Genomic DNA, 24,492 nt, shown 5'->3' with positions numbered 1-24,492 from the left:
TTCAAAGTTCTAAATTCAGGCAAAAGGGGACAAGAAATTGCCAAAAAATTCAAACAAGTGAATCTTAGAGAACACAGAACTTTCATTTAGAAGGAATGTGGTTCTTAAAATTAACAAATAATTACTGTATGTCCATTACTGAGCTAGGTTCTAGGGATTAAATACTTTCTCTGCTCTAATGGGGTGTAGGGTATAGTACTTTCTTTCTAATTCATGGCTATTTAATTTCTAAGTCACCTTTATCAATGTACAGTTTTCTTTAAAAACTATTAATCTAAAGTGAAGTCACTCAGTCGTGTCCGACTCTTTGCGACCCCATGGACTGTAGCCCGCCAGGCTCCTCCATCCATGGGATTCTCCAGACAAGAGTACTGGAGTGGGTTGCCATTTCCTTCTCCAAGGGATCTTTCTGACCCAGGGATCGAACCTGGGTCTCCCGCACTGTAGGCTAACGCTTTACCATCTGAGCCACCAGGGAAATCCAGTCATTGGTATTAATCTAAGATATGGTAGTATAACAACATACTGTATGAAACTTAAATGTTTAAAGAAAATTCTAAAGTTAGTCATTCAAGAGATAACGAATATAATTCTTTGACTTTACATCATCTAGCCTGTCATTTTTACCCTAGGAATATTGATGGTTAGGTAATAGCACAAGAAAGAAAAAGAATAAAAAAACTTATCAGCGTAAGATATTTTGTGAAGAGATGAAATATATTTTAAAACAGGATTGTGATAGTCAGCACAACTCTGAAAATCTGCTATAAATAATTTAATTGTACACCTAAAATGGATGAGGTTTATGCAAAGTAAGCTATGTCCCAGTAATTTTTAAAAAGTTAAACACACACACATCCTCCCTACAACATGGATTCTACTGAATGACCACTTTAAGCCTGCTAAAAAGCATACACTCAACCATCCAAATATTTATTAATCATCTATATGCCAAGCACTAGAAATACAAAGATGGACTGGACATAGTATATCCATGGCGTTAAGAAGCTAGTATTCTTATGGCAGAGAAATATGATTTAATAAAATAGTAATAAGGCCTAACATTTAGCAAACATTGGGTGCCAAACACCATTCCAAACAGGTTACTTGACTTTATTCATTTAAATATATGCAATGTGTTATAACATGCAAACTGATCTTAGCAGCAGGAAGACTATGTAATAAAGATGAAATATAAACTGAATCTTTAAGATTGAATTGAAATTTGGTTACAGACAGGCATTCCAGGTAGAAAATACAGCATATACAAAAACAGAGATGCATAAAAGATGTCATGTGCAGGATCTGTTGAAGAACATGAGAAGCCACGAACAGAAAGGTAGGCAAGAAGTTAAATCAGTCATGACAGGAAACAATGACCTACACAACATTTCAGGGAAAAGTGAGTTACTACTGTTTTCAACCTCAATAACCATTACATCCTAAACATACTCCATAAGGACAACAGCTCTTTAACCCAATAAATGCAGTAAATTGAATGTGAAAGATAAAATAACTATAAAAAATCTGTCTTCCATTCTTTACCTATTTCTCCTCTTCTCACTTCCACCTGTTGATCTCTGCAGCAGCAGTCATTTATGGTGCTTATTTATTTCCTAGCAAATAAATTTCAAGTTCACATTTCAACTTTACAATAAAAAGTTAAATGCTTAACACTAAATGCTTCCTCTGTGGACTTATTTCTCAGTGATAAATAATAGGAGCAGTATGAGAGAAAAGTTCTTATTAGCACTACTAGTGATAGGCAAGTCTTCACAAGCAGAATCAAGTTCTTATCTCTGCCAAGTATAAAGATGAATGCAGATTCAGTACAAGAGAAGTTTAAGAGTAAATTCATAGTAGGAGGCCACGTGAAAGCTTGGCAAGCTTTTGGAGCAGTTTTAAGAAACAATTCTAACCTACAGATACTATACTTTAAAATGATCCGCATCTAAATTGTAAGCATTGAAATTTATTAGTACATGAATGTAAACTCTAAGGAAAGACATTAGAGTTTCATTATTTACTCAATATTCAAACAATAAGGAAATAGATTAAATTCAAAAGTTATATTTGGAAAAGTCAGAAAATAAAGGTAAGAAGAATACAAAAAAGTTGAATTTCTGAAGTTTTCTATATTCACCTATCTTGTACAAGTGAATCAAATTCACTTGATCAAACTGCCAAAGTCCACTGGATCATCGAAAAAGCAAGAGAGTTCCAGAAAAATATACACTTCTGCTATATTGACTACGCCAAAGCCTTTGACTGTGTGGATCATAACAAACTGGAAAATTCTTAAAGAGATGGGAATAGCAGACCACTTGACTTGCCCCCTGAGAAATCTATATGCAGGTCAAGAAGCAACAGTTAGAACTGGACATGGAGCAACAGACTGGAGAGTGAAAAAGTTGGCTTAAAGCTCAACATTCAGAAAACCAAGATCATAGCATCTGGTCCCATCACTTCATGACAAACAGATGGGGAAACAATAGAAACAGTGACAGACTTCATTTGGGGGGGCTCCAAAATCACTGCAGGTGGTTGACTGCAGCCATGAAACTAAAAGATGCTTGTTCCTTGGAAGAAAAGCTATGACCAACCTAGAGAGCATATTAAAAAGCAGAGACATTACTTTGCCAACAAAGGTCTGTCTAGTCAAGGATATGGTTTTTCCAGTAGTCATGTATGGATGTGAGTTAGACTATAAAGAAAGCTGAGCACCAAAGAATTGATGCTTTTGAACTGTGGTGTTGGAGAAGACTCTTGAGACTCCCAGTTCATCCTAAGGGAAATCAGTCCTGAATATTCGTTGCAAGGACTGATGCTGAAGCTGAAACTCCAATACTTTGGCCACTTGATGTAAAGAACTTACTCAGTGGAAAAGACCCTGATGCTGGGAAAGATTGAAGGTGGGAGGAGAAGGGGACAACAGAGGATGAGATGGTTGGATGGCATCACTGACTCAATGGACGTGAGTTTGAGTAAGGTCCGGGAGTTGGTGATGGACAGGAAAGCCTGGCATGCTGCAGTCCATGGGGTCGCAAAAGAGTCAGACATGAATGAGTAACTGAACTGAACTGATCTTGTACAAGGGGCTTCCCTGGTGGCTCAGACAGTAAAATATCTGCCTGCAATGCGGGAGACCTGGGTTCAATCTATGGGTTGGGAAGATTCCCTGGAGGACAGCATGGCAACTCACTCCAATATTCCTGCCTGGAGAATCCCATGGACAGAGGAGCCTGGTGGGCTACAGTCCACGGGGTCACAAAGAGTTGGACAAAACTGAGCAACTAAGCACAACATCTTGTACAAGAGGTGTATACACACACACATAGCAGAAGAGAAAACATATGAATACATATATGTCTTCTCCCAAGATGGGTTACTATAGTATGACTAAACTACTTTATCAGTATATGGCTACTAGTCCCATATTTGGTAGGGAAAGAAAAAAGGTCAAGAAATGACAAGTTTGGTGAGACACATAAAACCAACCCTCTCAAAAGATGGGAAATGCTGCAAGGTAAACTTACAGAATCACACAGAAAGTGATTAATGACAATGCAGAGAGAGACATGTTATACCAAACACATACATATTCAAATTTTACATGAGCAAAAGGGAAAGTACTCCCTTCTCTTTTATAATGAGACTGATCAAATCCTGGCAAGAATGATCATTTCTCTTCAAAGGTTTTGAGTACTTTATAGAAGAAATAAAATTTCAGGAAGTGACTGACAGGCTGAAGAGAACTTAACATATGGCAAAGACAGTGGAAAAAATTATGATGAACAGGAATCTAAACAAGGTTCAACCAAGTTAAGGAAGTCAACAGAACCTAAGCTTATCACACTGCTGAGTTAAATCTGCCTTCTCTGCTTATTTGTTGCATTCTCAGATGAGAAAACCAATTAGTTTTTTCCACTTACAAAACAGCATCTGATTAAAATAAAATATGAGAGATCTAAGAGATTAAGGAGTATTTTCCTTGTATAGCGTATGAATATAATCAAAGTCATGGTTTTGTTACAGAAAAATCTACACAAAAAGCATTATAGGATTTTACAACTGGAAAAAATAGAAATCAACTGTCTCATTTTATACAACGACTTGTCCAAGAACAATAAGGCTCAGATTATCCTGGTCTCAGACCAATGTTCTTTATACTAGATCATACTACTTTTTCATTCTAGGTCTGCTTCTGTGGCATCTCTCTTCAAATAAGCTACTTTTCCTTCTTTTTCCTCAGTATTTTCAAAATAGTAATTTTTCTTTGTGAACTAAAGTTCAAAGATTTTCACACTGCCAACAGAAAAACTTCACTAGAAGGCAAATCACTGAATTACTTCATTAAAACATCATTTGAGAAACATTAACTCTAATAATGTTCCCATACTAAACAGATGTGTACATTTACACAGAAAGCCAGTCATTCACTCAACAAATGTTTACTGATCACTATGTACCACAAACTGTTTTCAGAGTTGAGGACATAGCAGGGAACAAAAGGACACAAATCTCGTCTTCATGGAACCTAGTGTGGGAAAGACAATGAATAAAAACTAAAATATATAGTATGTTAGATAGTGAAAAATATTATAGAGAAAAAATATAAAGTCAAGAAGGGGGCTATTTTTAAGTAAAGACCTTAAGATGAGTGAGCAAGCCATGTGGGTAATTTGGCAGAAAGTATTCAAGGCACAGGAATTAGCAAATAAAAAATGACATGAGAGGAAAGAAAAGCAAAGAGTCCAGCTGGCTGATATGCAATGAATTAAGGAGCAGGAAATGGTGGCCACTGTAAAGATTTTGGCATTTACTTAGTGAGGCAGAAAGTCACTGATGGGTTTTGAGCAAAGGGAGACATACGGACAGGAATAGAATCATTCCAGCTACTGTGTTGGGAATATACCATAGCTATAGAATTCCAGTAAAAGATGATAGTTTGGAGCACAGCAGTGGAGATCATGAGATGTGGATTCTGAAGACTGAACCTACAAAATGTGCTAATTAATGGGATGGATAAGACTGGGAAGAGAGGAAACAATAAGAGCTAGAAGGTTTCTGGTCCAAGTAAGTCAAAGACAGAACTACCATTTACCAAGATGGGGCAGACTGAATGATGAGCAGGTTTAGAGGGTAATATCACTTTTGAAAATGCTAAGCTGAACATGCTTGTAATTAATCAAAATGAGACATCAAGCAGTCAATTGAGCAGAGGGCTCAAGGAAGAAGTTAGGACTAAAAACATCAACTTAAAAAGCTGGCTGTGTATAAACTGTATTTAAAACTAGGTGATCTGATAATTATCTATGGAATGAACACAACTTCAGGCACTCTAAGGGGTAGAAGACTAAGACTCAGTGAGACAGAAGACAATAGGAATCTGTGCAAATCTGGAATCAAGTAAAAAAATTATTTTTTCAAGGACACATACACAATTAACTATGTCAAATGCTGGTTTTAGGGAAAATAAGATGATGACTGAGAACCATCAGTCATCATTATTTACTTTGTAATATGGCTCAACATCATAGAAACAATACCTGCACCCCAAATCTACTACGAATTCTGGTCTGTTCCTGTTATCCTTTATTGCCATTTCTGGGAACTTAAAAAGGTAAAAAATACTACCCAAGAATCCAAGCTTCTAATCCACATCTCCTTTACTGTGCTACAGTACTGTATGTGAGTAAGTCACAGAACTTTTAAAGGTGAGCTCTGGTCTCTACAAAACACAGATTTCTTCAAATGAAAATAAACCTCACTCCCCAGCCCGTCCTTGTTCTCTTAAGTCACTGTGCAGGCACTCTCATTTCTGAGTAGGTCACACTAGTTTAGGAAAAGACTAAATTTGTGTAAATACCGGTTCTTCCTCTATCAATGTAGTCAATGAAGTAGATTACATTTTAACATATATTCCCAAATTAGTCACTTCTGTAAGAATGAAGTTATTTTAAAAAATGTCAATTAAAACTCCATATCTGGGTTGGGAAGATCCCCTGGAGAAGGGAAAGGCTACCCACTCCTCTATTCTGGCCTGGAGAATTCCATGGACTGTATAATCCAAGGGGTTGCAGAGTCAAACACAACTGAGCGACTTTCGTTTTCTTCTTTCCACACCTACTAAACAACAATTCCCTATTTCCTTTTGGCCCCAGCAACCATTAAATTACTTTCTGTTTCTATGAATTTTGCTATTATTCAGTTCAGTTCACTTCAGTCACTTAGTCGTGTCAAGACTCTTTGCAACCCTGTGGACTGCAGCACACCACGTCTCCCTGTTCATCACCAACTCCCGGAGTCCACCCAAACCCATGTCCATTGAGTCAGTGATGCCATCTAATCATCTCATCCTCTGTCGTCCCCTTCTCCTCCTGCCTTCAATCTTTCCCAGCACCAGGGTCTTTTCCAGTGAGTCAGTTCTTCGCATCATGTGGCCAAATTATTAAGAGTTTCAGCTTCAACATCAATCCTTCCAATGAATATTCAGGACTGATTTCCTTTAGGATGGACTGACTGGATCTCCTTGCAGTGCAAGGGACTCTCAAGAGTCTTCAACACCACAGTTCAAAAGCATCAATTCTTTAGCGTTCAGTTTTCTTTATACTCCAACTCTCACATTCATATATGACTACTGGAAAAATCCTAACTTTGACTAGATGGACCTTTGTTGGCAAAGTAGTGTCTCTGCTAATATGCTGTCTGGGTTGGTCATAACTTTTCTTTCAAGGAGCAAGCATCTTTTAATTTCATGGCTACAGTCATCATTAGAAGTGATTTTGGAGGCCCCCAAAATAAAATCTGGAACTGTTTACACTGTTTCCCCATCTATTTGCCATGAAGTGATGGGACCAGATGCCATGACGTCAGTTTTCTGAATGCTGAGTTTTAAGCCACCTTTTCCACTCTTCTCTTTCCCTTTCATCAAGAAGCTCTTTAGCTCTTCTTTGCTTTCTGCCGTAAGGGTGGTGTCATCTGTATATCTGAGGTTATTGAGATTTCTCCCGGCAGTCTTCACTCCAGCTTGTGCTTCTTCCAGTCCAGCGTTTCTCATGATATACTCTGCATATAAGTTAAATAAGCAGGGTGACAATATACAGCCTTGACGTACTCCTTTCCCGATTTGGAACCAGTCTGTTGTTCCATGTCTGGTACTAGCTGTTGATTCCTGACCTGCATACAGATTTCTCAAGAGGCAGGCCAAGTGGTCTGGTATTCCCATCTCTTGAAGAATTATACACAGTTTGTTGTGATCCACACAGTCAAAGGCTTTGGCAAAGTCAACAAAGCAGAAATAGATGTTTTTCTGGAACTCTCTTGCTTTTTTGATGATCCAACAGATGTTGACAATTTGATCTGTGGTTCCTCTGCCTTTTCTAAAACCAGCTTGAACATCTGGAAGTTCATAGTTCATGTACTGTTGAAGCCTGGCTTGGAGAATTTTGAGCATTACTTTAATAGCGTGTGAGATGAGTGCAATTGTGCAGTAGTTTGAACATTCTTTGGCATTGCCTTTCTTTGGGATTCGAAGGAAAACCGACATTTCCCAGTCCTGTGGCCCCTGCTGAGTTTTCCAAATTTGCTGGCATACTGAGTGCAGCACTTTCACAGCACCATCTTTTAGGATCTGAAATAGCTCAACTTGAATTCCATCAGCTCCACTAGCTTTGTTCATAGTGATGCTTTCTAAGTCCCACTTGACTTTGCATTCCAGGATGTCTGGCTCTAAGGGAATGATCATACCATCATGATTATCTGGGCCATGAAGATCTTTTTTGTACTGTTCTTCTGTGTATTCCTGCCCCCTCTTAATATCTTCTGCTTCTGTTAGGTCCATACCATTTCTGTTCTTTATTGAGCCCATTGTTGCATGAAATGTTCCCTTGGTATCTCTAATTTTCTTGAAGAGATCTCTAGTTTTTCCTTTTCTATAGTTTTCCTCTATTTCTTTGCACTGATCACAGAGGAAGGCTTTCTTATCTCTTCTTGCTATTTTTTGGAACTCTGCATTCAGATGCTTATATCTTTCCTTTTCACAGCTATTTGTAAGGCCTCCTCAGAGAGCTATTTTGCTTTTATTGCATTTCTTTTTCTTGGGGATGGTCTTGATCCTTGTCTCCTGTATAATGTCAAGAACTTCCGTCCATAGTTCATCAGGCGCTCTATCAGATCTAGTCCCTTAAATCTATTTCTCACTTCCACTGTATAATCATAAGGGATTTGATTTAGGTCATACCTGAATGGTCTAGTGGTTTCCCCGACGTTCTTCAACTTAAGTCTGAATTTGGCAATAAGGAGTTCATGATCTGAGCCAGTCAGCTCCCGGTCTTATTTTTGGTGACTGTATAGAGCTTCTCCAGCTTTTACCTAATATAAGTGGAATTACATTACTTTTTGCTCTTTGTGACTGAACATAATGGCCTCAAGTTTTATCCACATTGTAACATGTACTAGAATTTTCTTTCTTCTTAGGTCAGAATATTTCATTGTATGTGTATACCCCATTTTATTTGTCCATTCACCCACTGAACAACACATGGTTTGCTTCTATGTTTTGATTACTATAAATAATGCTGCTACAGATATTAAGTGTACAGATATATATTTCAAGTGTACAGATATCAAGTCTTTTCCAATTCTTTTGGGTATATTCCCAACCCAGAGGTAGAACTGCTGGGTCATATAGTAACCCTATTTTTAATTTTTTGAGGAATCAGCATATCATTTCCCACAGTGGCTGAACCATTTTGCATTCTCCTCAACAGTGTACTAGAGTACCAATGTCTCCACATCTTCATCAACACTTAGTTTCTTAAGCAGTCATTCTAATGGACATGAGGTGGTTTTCCACTGTGATTCTGATCTGCACTTCCTGAACAATTAGTAATGCTGAGAATCTTCCCATACGTTTGTTGTTCAGTTGCTAAGTCATCCCTGACTCTTTTCGTGACCCCATGGATTGCAGCCCACCAGAGTCCTCTTTCCATGGGATCTCCCAGGCAAGAATACTGGAGTGGGTTGCCATTTTCTTCTCCAGGGGATCTTTGACCCAGGGATCAAACTCGCATCTCCTGCATTGGCAGGCAGATTCTTTACCGCCATCTGTATCTATTTTCCTTGGAGAAATGTTTATTCAAATCCTTTGTCCATTTAAAAATGGTTTTTTTGTTATTATCGAGTTGTAAATTCTGAAAGAGATGGGAATACCAGACCACCTAACCTGCCTCTTGAGAAATCTGTATGCAGGTCAGGAAGCAACAGTTAGAACTGGACATGGAACAACAGACTGGTTCCAAATAGGAAAAGGAGTATGTCAAGGCTGTATATCGTCACCCTGCTTATTTAACTCATATGCAGAGCACATCATGAGGAACGCTGGACTGGAAGAAGCACAAGCTGGAATCAAGACTGCCGGGAGAAATATCAATAACCTCAGATATGCAGATGACACCACCCTTATGGCAGAAAGTGAAGAGGAGCTAAAAAGCCTCTTGATGAAAGTGAAAGAGGAGAGCGGAAAAGTTGGCTTAAAGCTCAACATTCAGAAAACGAAGATCATGGCATCTGGTCCTATCACTTCATGGGAAATAGATGGGGAAACAGTAGAAACAGTGTTAGACTTTATTTTTTGGGGCTCCAAAATCGCTGCAGATGGTGACTGCAGCCATGAAATTAAAAGACGCTTGCTCCTTGGAAGAAAAGTTATGACCAACCTAGATAGCATATTCAAAAGCAGAGTCATTACTTTGCCGACTAGGGCCGTCTCATCAAGGCTATGGTTTTCCCTGTGGTTTTGCATGGATGTGAGAGTTGGACTGTGAAGAAGGCTGAGTGCTATAGAATTGATGCTTTTGAACTGTGGTGTTGGAGAAGACTCTTGAGAGTCTCTTGGACTGCAAGGAGATCCAACCAGTCCATTCTGAAGGAGATCAACCCTGGGATTTCTTTGGAAGGAATGATGCTGGGGCTGAAGCTCCAGTACTTTGGCCACCTCATGCGAAAAGCTGACTCATTGGAAAAGACTCTGATGCTGGGAGGGATTGGGGGCAGGAGGAGAAGGGGACGACCGAGGATGAGATGGCTGGATGGCATCATAGACTCGATGGACATGAATCTGAGTGAACTCCGGGAGATGGTGATGGACAGGGAGGCCTCGTGTGCTGTGATTCGTGGGGTCGCAAAGAGTCGGACATGACTGAGCGACTGAACTGAACTGAAGAATTCTTTATATATTCAAGATATTAATCACATATTAGATATGCAAATATTTTCTCCCATTCTGCCAGCTGCCTTTTCACTATGTTGGCCAGGTCCTTTTATGTACAGAAATCTTCAAGTTTTATGTAATCCAATTTATCTATTTTCTCTTTTGTTACCTCTGCCTTTGGTGTCATATCCAAGAAATTACTGCTAAATCCATGTCGCGAAGCCTTTGTCCTATGTTTTCTTCTAACAGTTTTATGGTTTTGTCTTATATTTATGCCCTTGGTACATTTTGAGTTAACTTTTGTATATGGTGTTAGGTGAATGTCCCACTTCATTCTTTTGATTGTGGATATCAAATTTTCTCAGCACCATTTGTTGAAAAGACTGTCTTTTGAATGTTCACTGAACGCTCTTGATACCCTCACCAAAAATCATGTGCCCATATATGCAAGGGTTATTTCTGGGCTCCCCATTCTATTCCACCAGTTTATATGCCTGATTTTGTGCAAATACCACAGTTTTCACTACTGTAGCTTTGTATAATACTAAGTTTTAAAACCAAGAAGTATGACATCTCCAACTTTATCTCTTTTTTTCCCAAGATTATTTTTGGCTATTTAGGCCCATTAGATTCCATATAAATTTTAAGATGGATTTTTCTACAAATAACACAATTTAGATTTTGCTAGAGATTGCATTAAATCCGTAGATCACTTTGCGTAGTACTGATATTCAACAATAGTAAGTCTTTTAATCCATGAATACAGTTATGTCTCTATTTGTGTCCTCTTTAATTTCTTTTAGCAACATTTTACAGTTTCCCATGTTGAAGTTTTTCTTCTCATTGGTTAGTTTTATTCCTAAGCAATTTATTCCTTTCAGTGCTATTGTAAATGGGTATGCCTCTCAATTTCCTTTTCATGTTGTTCCTTCTTAGTGTTTGTTAATTCTGTATCCACAAGACTACGTTCCAGTGGTTCTCACCAAGGTGATTTTGTCACTTCTGAGACATTTGGCTATTTCTGGAGACAATTTTGATTTTTTACAACTTGCAGGTGGGAGGGAACAGATGGGTATGTTACTGGCATTAAATGGACAGAGGCAAGGGATACTGCTAAATATTCTACAACGGGAAGTTTCCCACAACAAAGAATTATCTGGCTGAAGATGCTAACTGTGCCAAGGCTGAAAAACTTTGCTATATTCTAACTACAAACCCAAATTAAGGCCAAATATACTTGAAAAATGTACACAAGAAAAAACGTTTCAAAAGATAATAGCAGCAAGGTTATAGAGGATTATGTTATTTTTCCTATTTCAATTTCTACAATTACCATGCCATTACCATTCCAAGAGAAAAAAATTAACTTGATTTGAAAAAAAATTTTTCATTTAGTCGCTAATTTTAACCTTCAGAGTCCATGGCTTTTTGTTTATAAAGTTTCATTTGATTCCCAGAAATACTGTTTAAGTGCTACTTATATGCCAGACTCTGTGATGAGAATTCAGAAGATAGTGGTGTACAAAACAGACAAGGTACATACTCTCAGGGAGCTTACAGACTGATGGGAGAAATGAACACTGAGTTAATACACTAACAAATTATGCTAAATATTCTTAAGGAAAACAACAGAGGGATTTAACTTTCAACCAGCTTGTTCAGGGATGGCCTCTTCAGGTAAACGATATTGAAGATTCAAAAGATGAGAAATAACGAAGCAGGTGAAGGAAAGGGGATGAAGGTGAAGGGAGTGGGGAGGGCGTTCTGACAGAAAGGCATGTGTAAAAGGCCTGAAGAGAGGACTATTGCTATGTTAGAGAAATTAAAAGATGAATGAGAGAATAGTAAGGTGAGATAATAAAAGAGAGAGGTAGAAAAAGGTGACAAGCACCAAATGTGGCAAGGCCTTAAAGGTCTCAGTAAGGAGTTTGTAAGCTAAATGTGGTGGGATGCAACTGAAGTAGAGGAGTGTGACTGGATTTATCTATTTTGAAAGAATCACGCTGGTTTATTATGAATTAGAAAAGAGCAATAGCAGAAATAAGGCAACCACTGTGAATACGAGATAATGACAAGGTAACAATGATTTGCCCAAGATTTTAACAGTGAGGAGAAAGTTAACAGAAAAGTAAGAATGGAGTGACATTAACTAGTATCAGACTTAAAACATTATCTAAAAGAAACTTCTTTCCAGGGATGTTGTTGCAACATTAGCAAAGGATGTTACTTATGTGACACCACTTTCCCTGACCCTACACATGACAGGTGAGGAGGTGAAGGGAAAAGCCAATTCATAATCAGGCCAGCAGTAAAAACAATCTGCCTCAGTTTGGACACAGCTTATTAGTGCAAGCAGATTCTCTGAGCAATTCAACACAGAAGTTACATAAAGACTAAGAGAGTCAGAATCTAGGAAAAATACAATTTACCAGCTGAATTAGTGGCTAGAAGAGCAGCAGAGCAAAGATCCAGGAATTCCTACCAAGATACTCCTACCCGAAATAATCTTGGATAATGTGACCACTGGTTCCTTAATTTTCCTAATGCCTCACGCTTATTTGACATAGTCTGAATAGGGTGTTCCTTGTTTTTTTTTTTTTTTATTTGGCTGTGCCTTGCAGCTTGTGTAATCATAATTCCCCAACCAGGGACTGAACCGAGGCCCTCAGCAGTGAAAGCATCAAGTCCTACCCATTAAATTGCCAGGGAATTCCCTGTTCCTTGCATTCTTAAAAGCTTACTCAAAATAAGTATCTACTAAAGTGAGACTTTAATTTTATAGAATTTGTTGTTCAGTTGCTAGTCATGTCCGACTCTTTGCCACCGCATGGACTGCAGCATGCCAGGACCCCTGTCCCTCACCATCTCCTGGAGTTTGCCCAAGTTCATGTTCACTGAATCGGTGATGCCATACAGCTTATTTCATCCTCTGTCACCCTCTTCTCCTTCTGCCTTCAATCTTTCCCAGAATCAATTTTACATTAATTTCCCTCAATTTTACAGATATTGAGGCTAAAAAAACATGAGAAAGCTTTCCTAATGGCATATAGCTAATGAGATGCAATCCTAGGTCTTCTCATTCGTAAAGTCAACCTTTTCTATAAATCTCAAGGGAAGAGTTACTGGATGGCAAACATTTAGGATGTTCTTTCTCTTCAAATTTGAGGTATATTATTTACTATAAATTTGAGTTTAGGAAAGAAAGATAAGCAATCTACAACACTAGCTCACAGTGGCTAAATATCCCCACAGGGTCAGTTCAGAGCAGGGCTCTGAGAAATCGTGACCTGCTAGAATGCAAAAACCATGAGAAGAGGAATTTAGCCTGTGTTACTCATTGCTCAAGCCTCACTTACAACAGAACCTCAGACAAAGAAACTAAATAAATATTTGCTGAACAAATGAATTTAATTCAGGGAAGAGGAGATGAAGAAGTAAGTGAAAAAGAGCTGCTAACAGTTCATCTGTGACCCTTAGGTAGTAGAAAGCTGCTGTAATTCCTACTTATTTCTCTTAATTAAGCTACAACTTTACTGAGATTTAAACCACATATGACACAATTTACTATTCAAAATGTAAAATTCAGTGGTTTTTAGTATATTCACAAAGTTGCACATCAATCACCACCATCTAATTCCGGATCATAATCTTCACCACAAAAAGCCCCATGCCTATTAGCAGCCATTCTCATTCGCCTCTTAACCCAGGCCTTGGCAACTACTAATCTACTTGGTCTCTCTGGATTTCCCTATCCTGGACATTTCATATATTGGAATTACAGAATATGTGATTTTTTTCTAATTGGCTTCTTTCAGGTACCATAATGTTTTCAAGGTTCACCCATGTAGTAATGTGCAGCAGTAAATTATTTTTTATGGTAGAATAATATTCCACTGTATGCAAATACCACATTTTGTTTATCAATTCATCAGTTAATGGATATTTGGGTTGTTTCCATGTTTTGCCTATTTTAGATAATGCTACTACAAACATTCTTGGTCAAGTTTTCATGCAGACACTTGTTTTCAATTCTCTTGGGTTTATACTTAGGAGTGGAACTGCTGGGTCACATGTTAACTTTAACTTTTTGAGGAACTGCCAAACTGCATTCCAAAGTAGCTGAACCATTTTACATTCTCATTAGCCATGTACGAGGGTTCTACTTTCTCTACATCATCACCAACGCTTGTTTATCTTTTTGCTTACAGCTATACTAGTAGGTATGAAGTGGATCTCATTTTGGTTTTCAGCTTAATGATTAATGATGTTGATCACACACTGCATTTGTTTATTGGTCCTAAATAAGCTTTTTCATAATTTAAAAATACTGTTACTATTTTAAAGCTGGGGAACAAAAGGGAATTGAGAGAAAGTATTCAAGACATTAAGAGAAAACAATGTGAACACTGATATAAGGTTGTTTAAGAAAACAGTTGATCAATAAATGAAGTCAAAATTATAGTGTATATTCTTTTTTGGTCTGGCTTATTCCATTCAGCATAATAGTTTTTAGATTCACATTTTGCCTGTATCAATCATTTGTTTTTATTGCTGAGCTAACCCAGTGTATGTATATACCACAGACTGTCCACTAACCTGCTGATGAACGTTTAGATGTTTCCAATTTGAGGCTACTACAAAGAGTTTCTACAAACATCTATGTAAAAAAAAAGATGAACTCAAATCTGTAGCTATACCTGTGAACATCTCTATATAAAAGTCAGGCAAAATAAGAAACCATTCTACTACATCTATACTGGATGGCAGTGCTTTATACTTGTCTTCAATAGGCTTTTTCTTCCTTTTTTCTTAAAACAGATAGGCCTCTCATTCTTCAGGAAAACCTGTGGTTTAACTGGGGCTTCCCTGGTGGCTCAGCAGTAAAAGAATGTGTCTGCAATGTAGGAGATGCGGGTCTGCGGGTTTGATCCCTGAGTCAGGAAGATCCCCTGGAGAAGGAAATGGCAACTCACTCTAGTATTCCTGCCAAGAAATCCTACCGACAGAGGAGCCTGGCAGGCTACAGTTCATGAGGGTGCAAAGAGTCAGATGCGACTCTACCGACTAAACCACCACACCAACACCTTTCCCAATCAATCCCCACCCCCACTCCCCCCACCCCCGCCCCCGCCCCCGCCCCCACACACACACCTGGCCTGCGGCACATGACTTTATACTGGCCAATCACAAAGCCATATTCCTCTGCCCAGTGACTAAATTCAGGTACAAGCATGCAATCAAATCTTGATCAGAGTCCTCCCTAGACTTTCATTAGAGCTCTAATAAACTGAGCTACAGCTCTGAACTTACTGGGTTTTAAGAGCCAGATTTCCTCATTGCGCTTAAACTAATTCAAGCTGGGCTCTGAATATTAAAAAAAAAACAGCCTTTTCAGCCTAAAGCTATCAGACCTAACTTTTAATACCAACATTATGGAAAAAGTTTATGGTATTTAAAGTCACTATTCTAAAGAAAGCCAGAAAATACAGGGTTTAATAACTATTAGAGAACCCAGAGTAATGTAACAATTATTCAAAAATCTCAAAACTTTATTTTGCTTTTTACCCCTGGACCTGAAAAGCTCAAAGTGGCTAAAGAGGAACAGGAAGATAGGCAGGATGGGTGGCAAACAGTGTAGGGTTATTTAATACAACCAGATAGATAAAACTACTGTAACTAAATTTATGTAACATTTACTTTAAGGAACCAAAAAGACATGCTATAAAAACTAAAACAAGGTAGTTCCCTGGTGGTCCAGTGGTTAAGACTCTGCGCTTCCACTGCAGGGTGCTTGAGTTCATTCCCTGGTGGGGGAACTAAGATTCCGCATGTGGTGCAGCCATAAAAACACTAAACAAGTATTAAGAGTAGTTACCAGGCAACTAAAGCTTTCATTTAAAGAACTGGAAACTGAAGCAGAACATAATTTGCTTTCTAATATTAAAAATGTCTATCACCAAATTATGGAACACCACATTATCTTAGGATTCTGACTTTTATTAAAAAGTTTCAGGTTTGCCAAAACACATCATTATTGAAAATGTTAATTTACATTAATTGAATGTAAATTAATTGAGGGTAAGAGTGATAGTTAATCAAATTTTATCCTAATAATACATAAACAGTAAAAGTTTAGCATTTAATAGTCAAGCTAATCTTATAGTACCAGCAAATGTCTATGGCCTTAAGCCATTTTTCATTATGTGTACCAAATCTGAGCTATTTTCTGGTTCAATTTAGTTTTATGGGCCATCAGTTAACAAAATCTATCTATTTACAAACCTACTTACAACACAGGATTAGAGAAATGAAGTCAGAAATCAGTAATTTTGTGACCATTTGGTTAAGCATGCAGGAGAAAGTAGGCTTTCACTTGAGTGCTAATGAAGGGGAAAAGAAGGCTTCTCCAATTTATGTGATGTAATTTGAATTATGGTGCACAGTGGTACAAAAGGAACTGCAAACAAAATGTTACTCTGACAGGGAACACAGATGGGGGAGAGGGGTTATTTGGATGTAATGTATGATGAAGCAAGTTAATACAAACAGAGCCACCATTCACTCTGCCTGCAATATTAAGTATTTAAATAGTTTAAAGATATTAAGTTAACTTCCGTAATTACTGAAGAGAGGAACTAGGGTTCAAATCCAGGTGTGACTCCACAGTCCATGTTATTTAACTGTGACACTATAAAGCCTTTTAAGAGCCTTATATTAAAAGCGACAATCACCTATAACAGAACCTACAATAATACACAAAGACAATGATTCTCCAAGTGTGGTCAACAAGCCCCTTGGGGACCTTTTCAGAGGGTCCACAAGGGCAAAACTATTTTCTTAAATTACTACTAACACTTGTTTTTATTCAGTTAACATTTGCACTGTACTGCACTGCAGTGGGTAAAGCACTGTATTTTAGTTAAAAAGAAAAAAGGCGGCTCACTTGAGAATGTCCTTGATAAAACAGTAAAAAAATTGTTACTTTTATTAAAAAATAGAAAGGCCTTTTCTTTCTAAAATTTTGTGATAAAATGGGGAACACACATAAACCATTTCTACAGAATACGCCTGCAGCAGGATGACTGTCTCAGGAAAAAGTATTTGTGGGACTGTTTGAGTTGCTAATTGAACTAGCCACTTTTTTCATGGAACATCATTTTTACTTGAAAGAACAACTGACAGACAAATTATGGCTATTCAGTATCTGGCAGATGTTTTCACAAAAATGAGCAAAGTGAGCTTATGGCTTCAAGAAAAACAACTTTCAGTATTCATTGCTAATGATAAAGTTTGAGCTTTAAAGTGAAGAAGAACTTTGGGAAACTTCTATCTACCACTGTGAGCTTGACAGACTTCCAATATTTAAGATTTTTCTGATGAACTTATGTGGTGATGCTAACTGTGAATTTTTACTGTATAATCAAGTGTTGTCAGCATCTGGAAGATCTACATAACTCAGTGAACTAATATTTTCCAAATGACCAACATATGATGTTACAAAATCAGTAATGTCCAAGTGTAAGACAGACCAGTGGATTTTAACATACCAGTGAACTTTAGTGTAAGAGTAAGAAGTTTGCTAAGTGATTTCAGATTCCATACAGCAACTAACTTTTTAAAGAAACTATTATTTCAAGCTTGGGCTTATATGATATGATATGGTATATCAAAGTAATTTTTATAATTATCTAAAAAGATTATTAAGTGTTCTTCCCTTTTTCAAATGCCTATTGTGTGAAACTGGCAATTCTTCATATACTTCAACCAAAAGAGTATATCACAAAAATTGGGAATTCAGCTATCTTTTCTAAAGCCAAATATTAAGGAGACTCAAGAAAAGTGTTAAACATGGCCCTTCTTCTCACCAATTTTGGAGAATTTTGAAAAATCAGTTCTCTTTGGCTGGAAACTTATGTTTATATAAAACTGCTCTATTATTGCTATCTTATGAATTAATATTTTTAAAAATTCTTGTTTAACTTCTAAAATGGTAAAAGTTGATATTGATAGAAACCTGCAAATAAGGCTTTTTGAGGGTCCTTATTTTTAACTGCATAAATGGGTCTTGAAACCCAATGCTCTGAAAATTTCTGAACTAAGGCCATTACAACCACATATATTTTGTCCTTATTTAGTAGGTGCCAACATAAAGATTGTTTTCATTTGATCTGTAAGTAAATGGATTGTGTTCTCTAGTTTAAAGTCTACAAATGAAACACAATTTCCAAAAATATCTCTGGTAAAAACAACAACAACAAAATACCCTTAGTGAATGCCTATTATACCCCATGGACTATACTAGGTGCTTTAATCAACTTTGAGACTTGTATTAAGGCTGAGAGAAGCTAAAGGGAGGTCCTAAACATAATACAAATAGTACAGATCTCACTTTGAAACATCTGAGTTAAAGTCATTCCCTTGAATGTTATGCTATCACGTCATGTAATTAGCATTTTTCTTTACATAATGAATAGCAATCCCTACTTCTATGATTGAGAGAAACGAGAATACAAGTAAAAGTATATAAACAGCAGATGCTGAAGAAGTTAGTTCTCTTTAATCAAACTTCTCCTCTGTTCCAAAACTAAACCGTATCACAATTATCATTCAAGGTTAGATTTGACAAGCTCTCATTTCATTATTATAGGCCTCAAGTAGATGAATGCTGTTTCAGCAACATTAAAAAATACCTTAAGGACCCACAACCACTATCAGATACAAGAGATCAATGTTTAAAAATTACCTACGCATTTTTTTCTGAAGTATTTTCATTCTTTTAAAGCTAAATTACTCCTACAATTCTTCCCAATCTTGTTATATTCACATCTGACATACTAGGCTCCATGAAAAACAAAGATCTTGATATTGCTAAGAAAATTACCAATGAAGCAATTCTGAAATTGGCTGCCTTATAAACTAGGAAAGCTGGCAGAAAGGACATTATTTAATTCCCAACTATATTTCTATCAGATATTTCATATTGTCACATGCCTGGACTATTATATGAAAAATTAGACAGTGGTTATTTTAAGTATAGTAAATATGTTCCAAGATTTGTGATGAGAGAGGTCAGTCTCTAAAAGTTAACAAGACTTAATAGCTTAACAATGCCTTTCACTCTGTAGAGTTTAACAAATCACCAAGGCCATTTCTAAATAACAAAACAGCTGATCAATTTATTAAACTCTTGCCAACCAAGTAAGTCTTTCCTGAAGTTCAAGCTGACTTCATATTTCATGTTGCGTGGACAATTATGTTTCCAATTATGTAGTATTTTAATATTCTTTTATTTTTAGGGTAATCATTTTTCTCAAAGCAGTTTTTTATAAAATCTAATTATTTACCTAACAAAACTTATGCTCTATTCAAACCTGGACAATCTCAGAACTTCTATAAAAATTATGCAGGTTTATTAGAAAGTCTACAAGAGAATTTCCCCTCTACCTCTCTACATTTAAAACTTAAGGTAGATGAACTCGGTCTGCTTTATTCTGACTCATTTTTTAATTTGAAATTTGGTCACTACCCATTTCCTGTGTTAAACTGTGCATACCCTCTCTATGGTTACTATCTCAAACTAATGATGATCCTCTATCACACTACATAAAAGAAGCTACACCTTGAATACCATTTGACAGTTCCTACAAGTTATTTTAAATGGATATTGACATACACCTTCTTTAATGCTGTTATCTTTCAAGAAGTTAGCATGACCATATTTTTGAGGAGCCAAAACGGTAGAATAAATGATAGGAATGAATATCAGATTGAAGGTCATATAATCAGTTTCAATTCTAACAGAAATTCTGACTTTAGAAGGGTCACTAATTCCCTGTTCCCAAACTGTCTTTCTATGGGCAATTCATATCTCTACATTAAAAATGTTCCCATTAATTTTAAGTTCAGTGTAAGATACATGCACATGGAGGAAAAAACAAGAAGCCAACCGCAAATAAGGAAGCAAGACAATCAATTCCACTAAATCCTATTAAACCCCCTTTTCCCCCTAAAAAGAAAACCTGAAGGTGATAAAACACTCAGAGAATTGCCAGGCACCTTTCTAACATTAAACCTATTAATCTTCACAACAGGAAGTAGATGTCAAGTACCTCTAATTTTACAGATGAAAGAACCATAAGATTAACTGACTCTCCCAAAGTCACACACAAAGTTAGATATTAAACTAAATTCCAGGATTTCATACCCATAATTTGGAACCAAACAATGTTAGATCAAACCAAAATGCTAGTTATCCCACTCTACTTGCTATCCTCTGTATCAGTACTGTCCAATAAGGCAGCCACAGCTGCACCTGAAATGGAGCTAGTCCAAACGGAGATATTCGGTTAAGTGTAAAAGGCCAGATTTTGAAGACTTGTAAGAAAACAACAACATGAAATATTTAATTAACCATATTTGAGGGGGAAGAAATGGGCATAATTCGTATTTTGAGGGACACAGGCATGTATGTAATTAATACACACAATAGGGCTTCTAGAGCTTCCCTGGTGGCTCAGACAGTAAAGAATCCGCCTGCAATGAAGGAGACCTGAGTTCCATCCCTGGGTTGGGAAGATACCTTGGAGGAGGGCATGGCAACCCACTCTAGTATTCTTGCCTGGAGAATCCCATGGACAGAGGAGGCTGGCAGGCTACAGTCCATAGGGTCACACAGAGTTGGACACAACTGTACGACTAAGCACATACACACAGGCCTTCTAATATTCTCCAAGGATAATAAAAGATGTTTTTATTTCATTGCAGGCATATGTGACAGAATAAATTACAAGTGAGGAGAAAGGATGACTTTCTCTTAAAATCATATTCCATTTCTTTAGGTGGAAACATGAAAATACTCATATTCCTAATGCATGCAGAGTTATCAAAGTCACTAAAGGATACCCACAAGGCAAAATGAACTTCTCAAAACATTTCACTTAATGTGTATTTACAGCTATTTTTAAAAAATCACATAGCAAATATGGCTCTAATATAGAATCAGCCTTTAATCTTATTTTGGCTAAAATAAGAAATACACAGTGAGGGGAGAACATCAATTTAAAAAATAAGGATCACCTAAAAATAGCTTGGCAATTCCACAGAAAGTGACACATAAAGTTACCATACGTCTAAAACTAAAGAGAAATGAAAACGCAGGTCTACACAAAAATGTGTAGATGAATATTCAGAGCAGCATTAATCATTAAAAAGTGGAAACAATGCAAATGATGAATGAATGAACAAAAAGTAGTATATGCACACACTGGAATAGTCAGCTATAAAAAGGAATAAAGCACTAATACATTATTTTTACAATATGTATAAACCTTGAAAACATTAGCTACCTAAAAGAAGCCAGTCACAAAAGATCACATACTGTATAATTCCATTTATATGAAATATTTAGAATAGGTAAATCTAAAAAGACAGAATGACTGCTAGTGAGTCTGGGTTTCTTTTGGAGAGTGATGAAAATGTTCTAAGACTGTGCTGATGGCTGTACAACTATGTGAAAATACCAAAAATCATTTCAAATGGGTGAACTGTATAGTATGTGAATTCCATCTCAATGAAGTTGTTTAAAAAATAAAAAACAGCCAGAAAAGTAGAAGGGAAAGAGATTAGAAGGATTGTCAAGCATTTGATATTTCTCTAGATTTTTCTAATTTTGCCATATTTAAGCTTTTAGGTTTTGTAATTTGTGATTCCCCCCCCCCCTTATTTTAAATACTCATAAAAGTCAAAAATTTGGTCATCACATCATTACACTACTAGATAAACAATGAAAATCATAAATTCTACATTTAAATGGCAATTTCAATAGCATGTGAATCAACGCAATAAAGTTAAAATTCTTTCATTTTTAAAAAAAAAGGTGTTATAAATATTATGCCTGATGTTAATCTTAAAAGAATCACAGAATTAACCAGATAGTATTTAAGTCCCTCAAACTAGGAAACCCACTGAGACAGCATTAACTGCCTTGGAGAGTAAATGGCTTTGTGGAAAGCCCCCCAAATAGTCACTATCTCAATCAGGCAAAAGCTCAAAGTTCAGAAACAGATGATGGGAATTTGAAGATCTCAGTATAAAAAAGTACAAAAAAATAAAAAATACTACTAGACCACCTTCTTTTAAAAGCTAAACTCTTGATTCAGATGCAGAATGGAAATATTTAAAAATTAAAAAAAAAAAAGCAAACAAAAGAACCCCTATTCACCTAGACTCCTAATACTGAAGGAAAAAAGTCTAATATCAAAAATCTGTAATAGGTGTTTAACTCACACCTTATGGCCCTTAAGAACCTCAAAAGCAGCTGTTATCTAAAATAATGAAGGGTTTTTTTTCACCCTTTTAGAATAATAAAATGTGATGGTGCCATTCCGCAGCCCACCCCATCCCCCATTACCACCACCACCGGCAGGTGGAGGGAAAGGATACTGTAGACTAGAGGAAGACAGCTTTGAATAACCCTTTGGACTTTCTAGGTAAGAATGCAGCTGGTGGTCTCTCAGGAAGGGGTAAAAAGATTTGTGAACAAGCTGACATAAGGGTTATCCTTTGCCAGGAAGAGCGCACACCGTGAGCCACATCTTGCTCATCCACATCAGCTATATCCACAGTAAAACACAGGCCGCTGGAAGGCACTGTTAGCATCACCAGGAAGGCCTCTCACGCCGGGGGTGTTTTTTTTTCAACGGAGAAGTTGACTCCTGTAGTTTGGATATTGGGGGGAGGCAGGGGTAGAGCGGGAGTCGGAAAGACCAGAGAAAGTGCCTTTAAGTGGAGACGACTCGGGCCTCGCTGAGGAAGTTCCGAGCCCCACTCGGTCGCCACACGCTAGTCCCTCCTCCCTCCCACCCTCGGCCCCAGACGTCGTTGCGGGAGCCAGAGCCGGAATCGCCGCCGCCGCTCCGGGGCTGGGGGCGCAGGCGGGCCCGGGCGGCGCGACACACGCACGCCTCCTCCACACTCGCCGCGCCCGGCCTCCCTGCCGCGAGGCCCAGCCCCTCGCAACCGCGCCGGGCCAGCTCCGCCGGGCAGGCCTAGGCCGCGCCGGCCGTACCCCGGCACCTCGCTCCCCGCGGAGGCGGACCAGGCCCGACACAAACTTCCCGGCGCGTTAGCACACGCGTCACGGACGGGCCGGCCCCCAGCGCCATTCCCCTGCGGCCCGGCGGCGGCCGCGGCTCCCGCCCCTACTCCCCACACTCCGAGTCCCGGCAGAGATCGACCCGAGGCCCACGGCCCTCACCCCTCCGGCGTCCCCGAGTTTACCTCCAAGTCGCGGCCTTTGTTCTTGAAATTCTTGAGCCGTTGGTTGTCCAGTTTCTCGTTGTCCGCCATGGCCGGGCCGGTGACTCCTTCCCCCGCCCGGGCCCCGCGGGATCCGCCCCAACCACCACGCCGCACCGACACTCCCAGGAACCGGGCCGCTGCCTGAGCTGCTGTGCCCGCCGCTTCCTTCCTCCTCTCACCTGCCTTCGCCGCGGTCTTCGCCTCTCCCCGCCCGTTCCCCCCCCGCCCTAACCCCAGCGCGACCGCAGCTCCGGCGAAGACAACTGCGGAGCCGGGCGGCGGCAACGGCGGCGGAATGTGCTGCCGGCTGCGAGGGGGAGGCAGCCTCGATCTGAGGGCCCCGGCGCCGCGGCCACGCCCATCGCCGCCAGTCCCGCTCGCCGATTGGCCAACCAGACTCCGGTGCGCGCGACCAATCGGAAAGAACGATGGAGAGCGGGGGCGGAAGAGCGAATGGAAAGGGGAAGCGGGAGACTCTGGGAGGAAGGGGCCCCGGGATGGGCCCGGAGGGGAGGGGGTGTGGCGAGGAAGAGCAGGGAGGGACCACGTGCCCCCGGAGCAGGGGGGAGGAAGCGAAAGAGAAGTAGGAGGCTTAAAGGAAGGCGGGAAGGGGAAGGGGGAAGGAGACGCCCGGGAACGAGTTGGTTTGTTCTTGTTGTAGGACCCGCCCCAGAGGTCTGGAGTCCCCGGGCCAAAGCTCAATCAAAGTACGTTCTTTTTTTCTTCCGTGCGTCTTCTCTCCTAGGGCATTCTTTACGCGCTCCTGGTGCTTTACAGGAGATCTGCGCCTCGGTTCCATCCCGGATCGGGACAGCCCCCTATTCTCAACCGAGCTCCCTACCCTAGCAGGGGTCTCTGCTGTCTGGGGGCCTGGCCTTGGGGCCTGGACTGGAAAGAGTGACTTGCGTTCCGGAGTCGCAACGGAAAGCGGGAGGGTCAGTGGCTGGAAAAGGAAAAGGACGCTTTAGAGGAATCTGACT

The 24,492-nt window shown here is 39.0% G+C and overlaps 1 protein-coding gene across 1 annotated transcript in view; it reads right to left on the bottom strand.

Moving 5' to 3' along the window:
• KPNA4 (karyopherin subunit alpha 4) overlaps positions 1-23,709 on the bottom strand; it is a 60,351-nt gene extending 36,642 nt beyond the window's left edge. Inside the window, exon 1 of the mRNA XM_052637926.1 lies at positions 23,492-23,709. Within this exon, the coding sequence (XP_052493886.1) occupies positions 23,492-23,560 (69 nt within the window). The 5' untranslated portion in view covers positions 23,561-23,709. The remainder of the gene's footprint in view (positions 1-23,491) is intronic.
• Between the last annotated feature and the right edge of the window lie 783 nt (positions 23,710-24,492).

This window comes from Budorcas taxicolor, chromosome 1 (assembly GCF_023091745.1).
Source record: "Budorcas taxicolor isolate Tak-1 chromosome 1, Takin1.1, whole genome shotgun sequence".
Classification (NCBI taxonomy): Eukaryota; Metazoa; Chordata; class Mammalia; order Artiodactyla; family Bovidae; genus Budorcas; species Budorcas taxicolor.
This window is presented reverse-complemented; position numbering and strand designations above follow the sequence as displayed.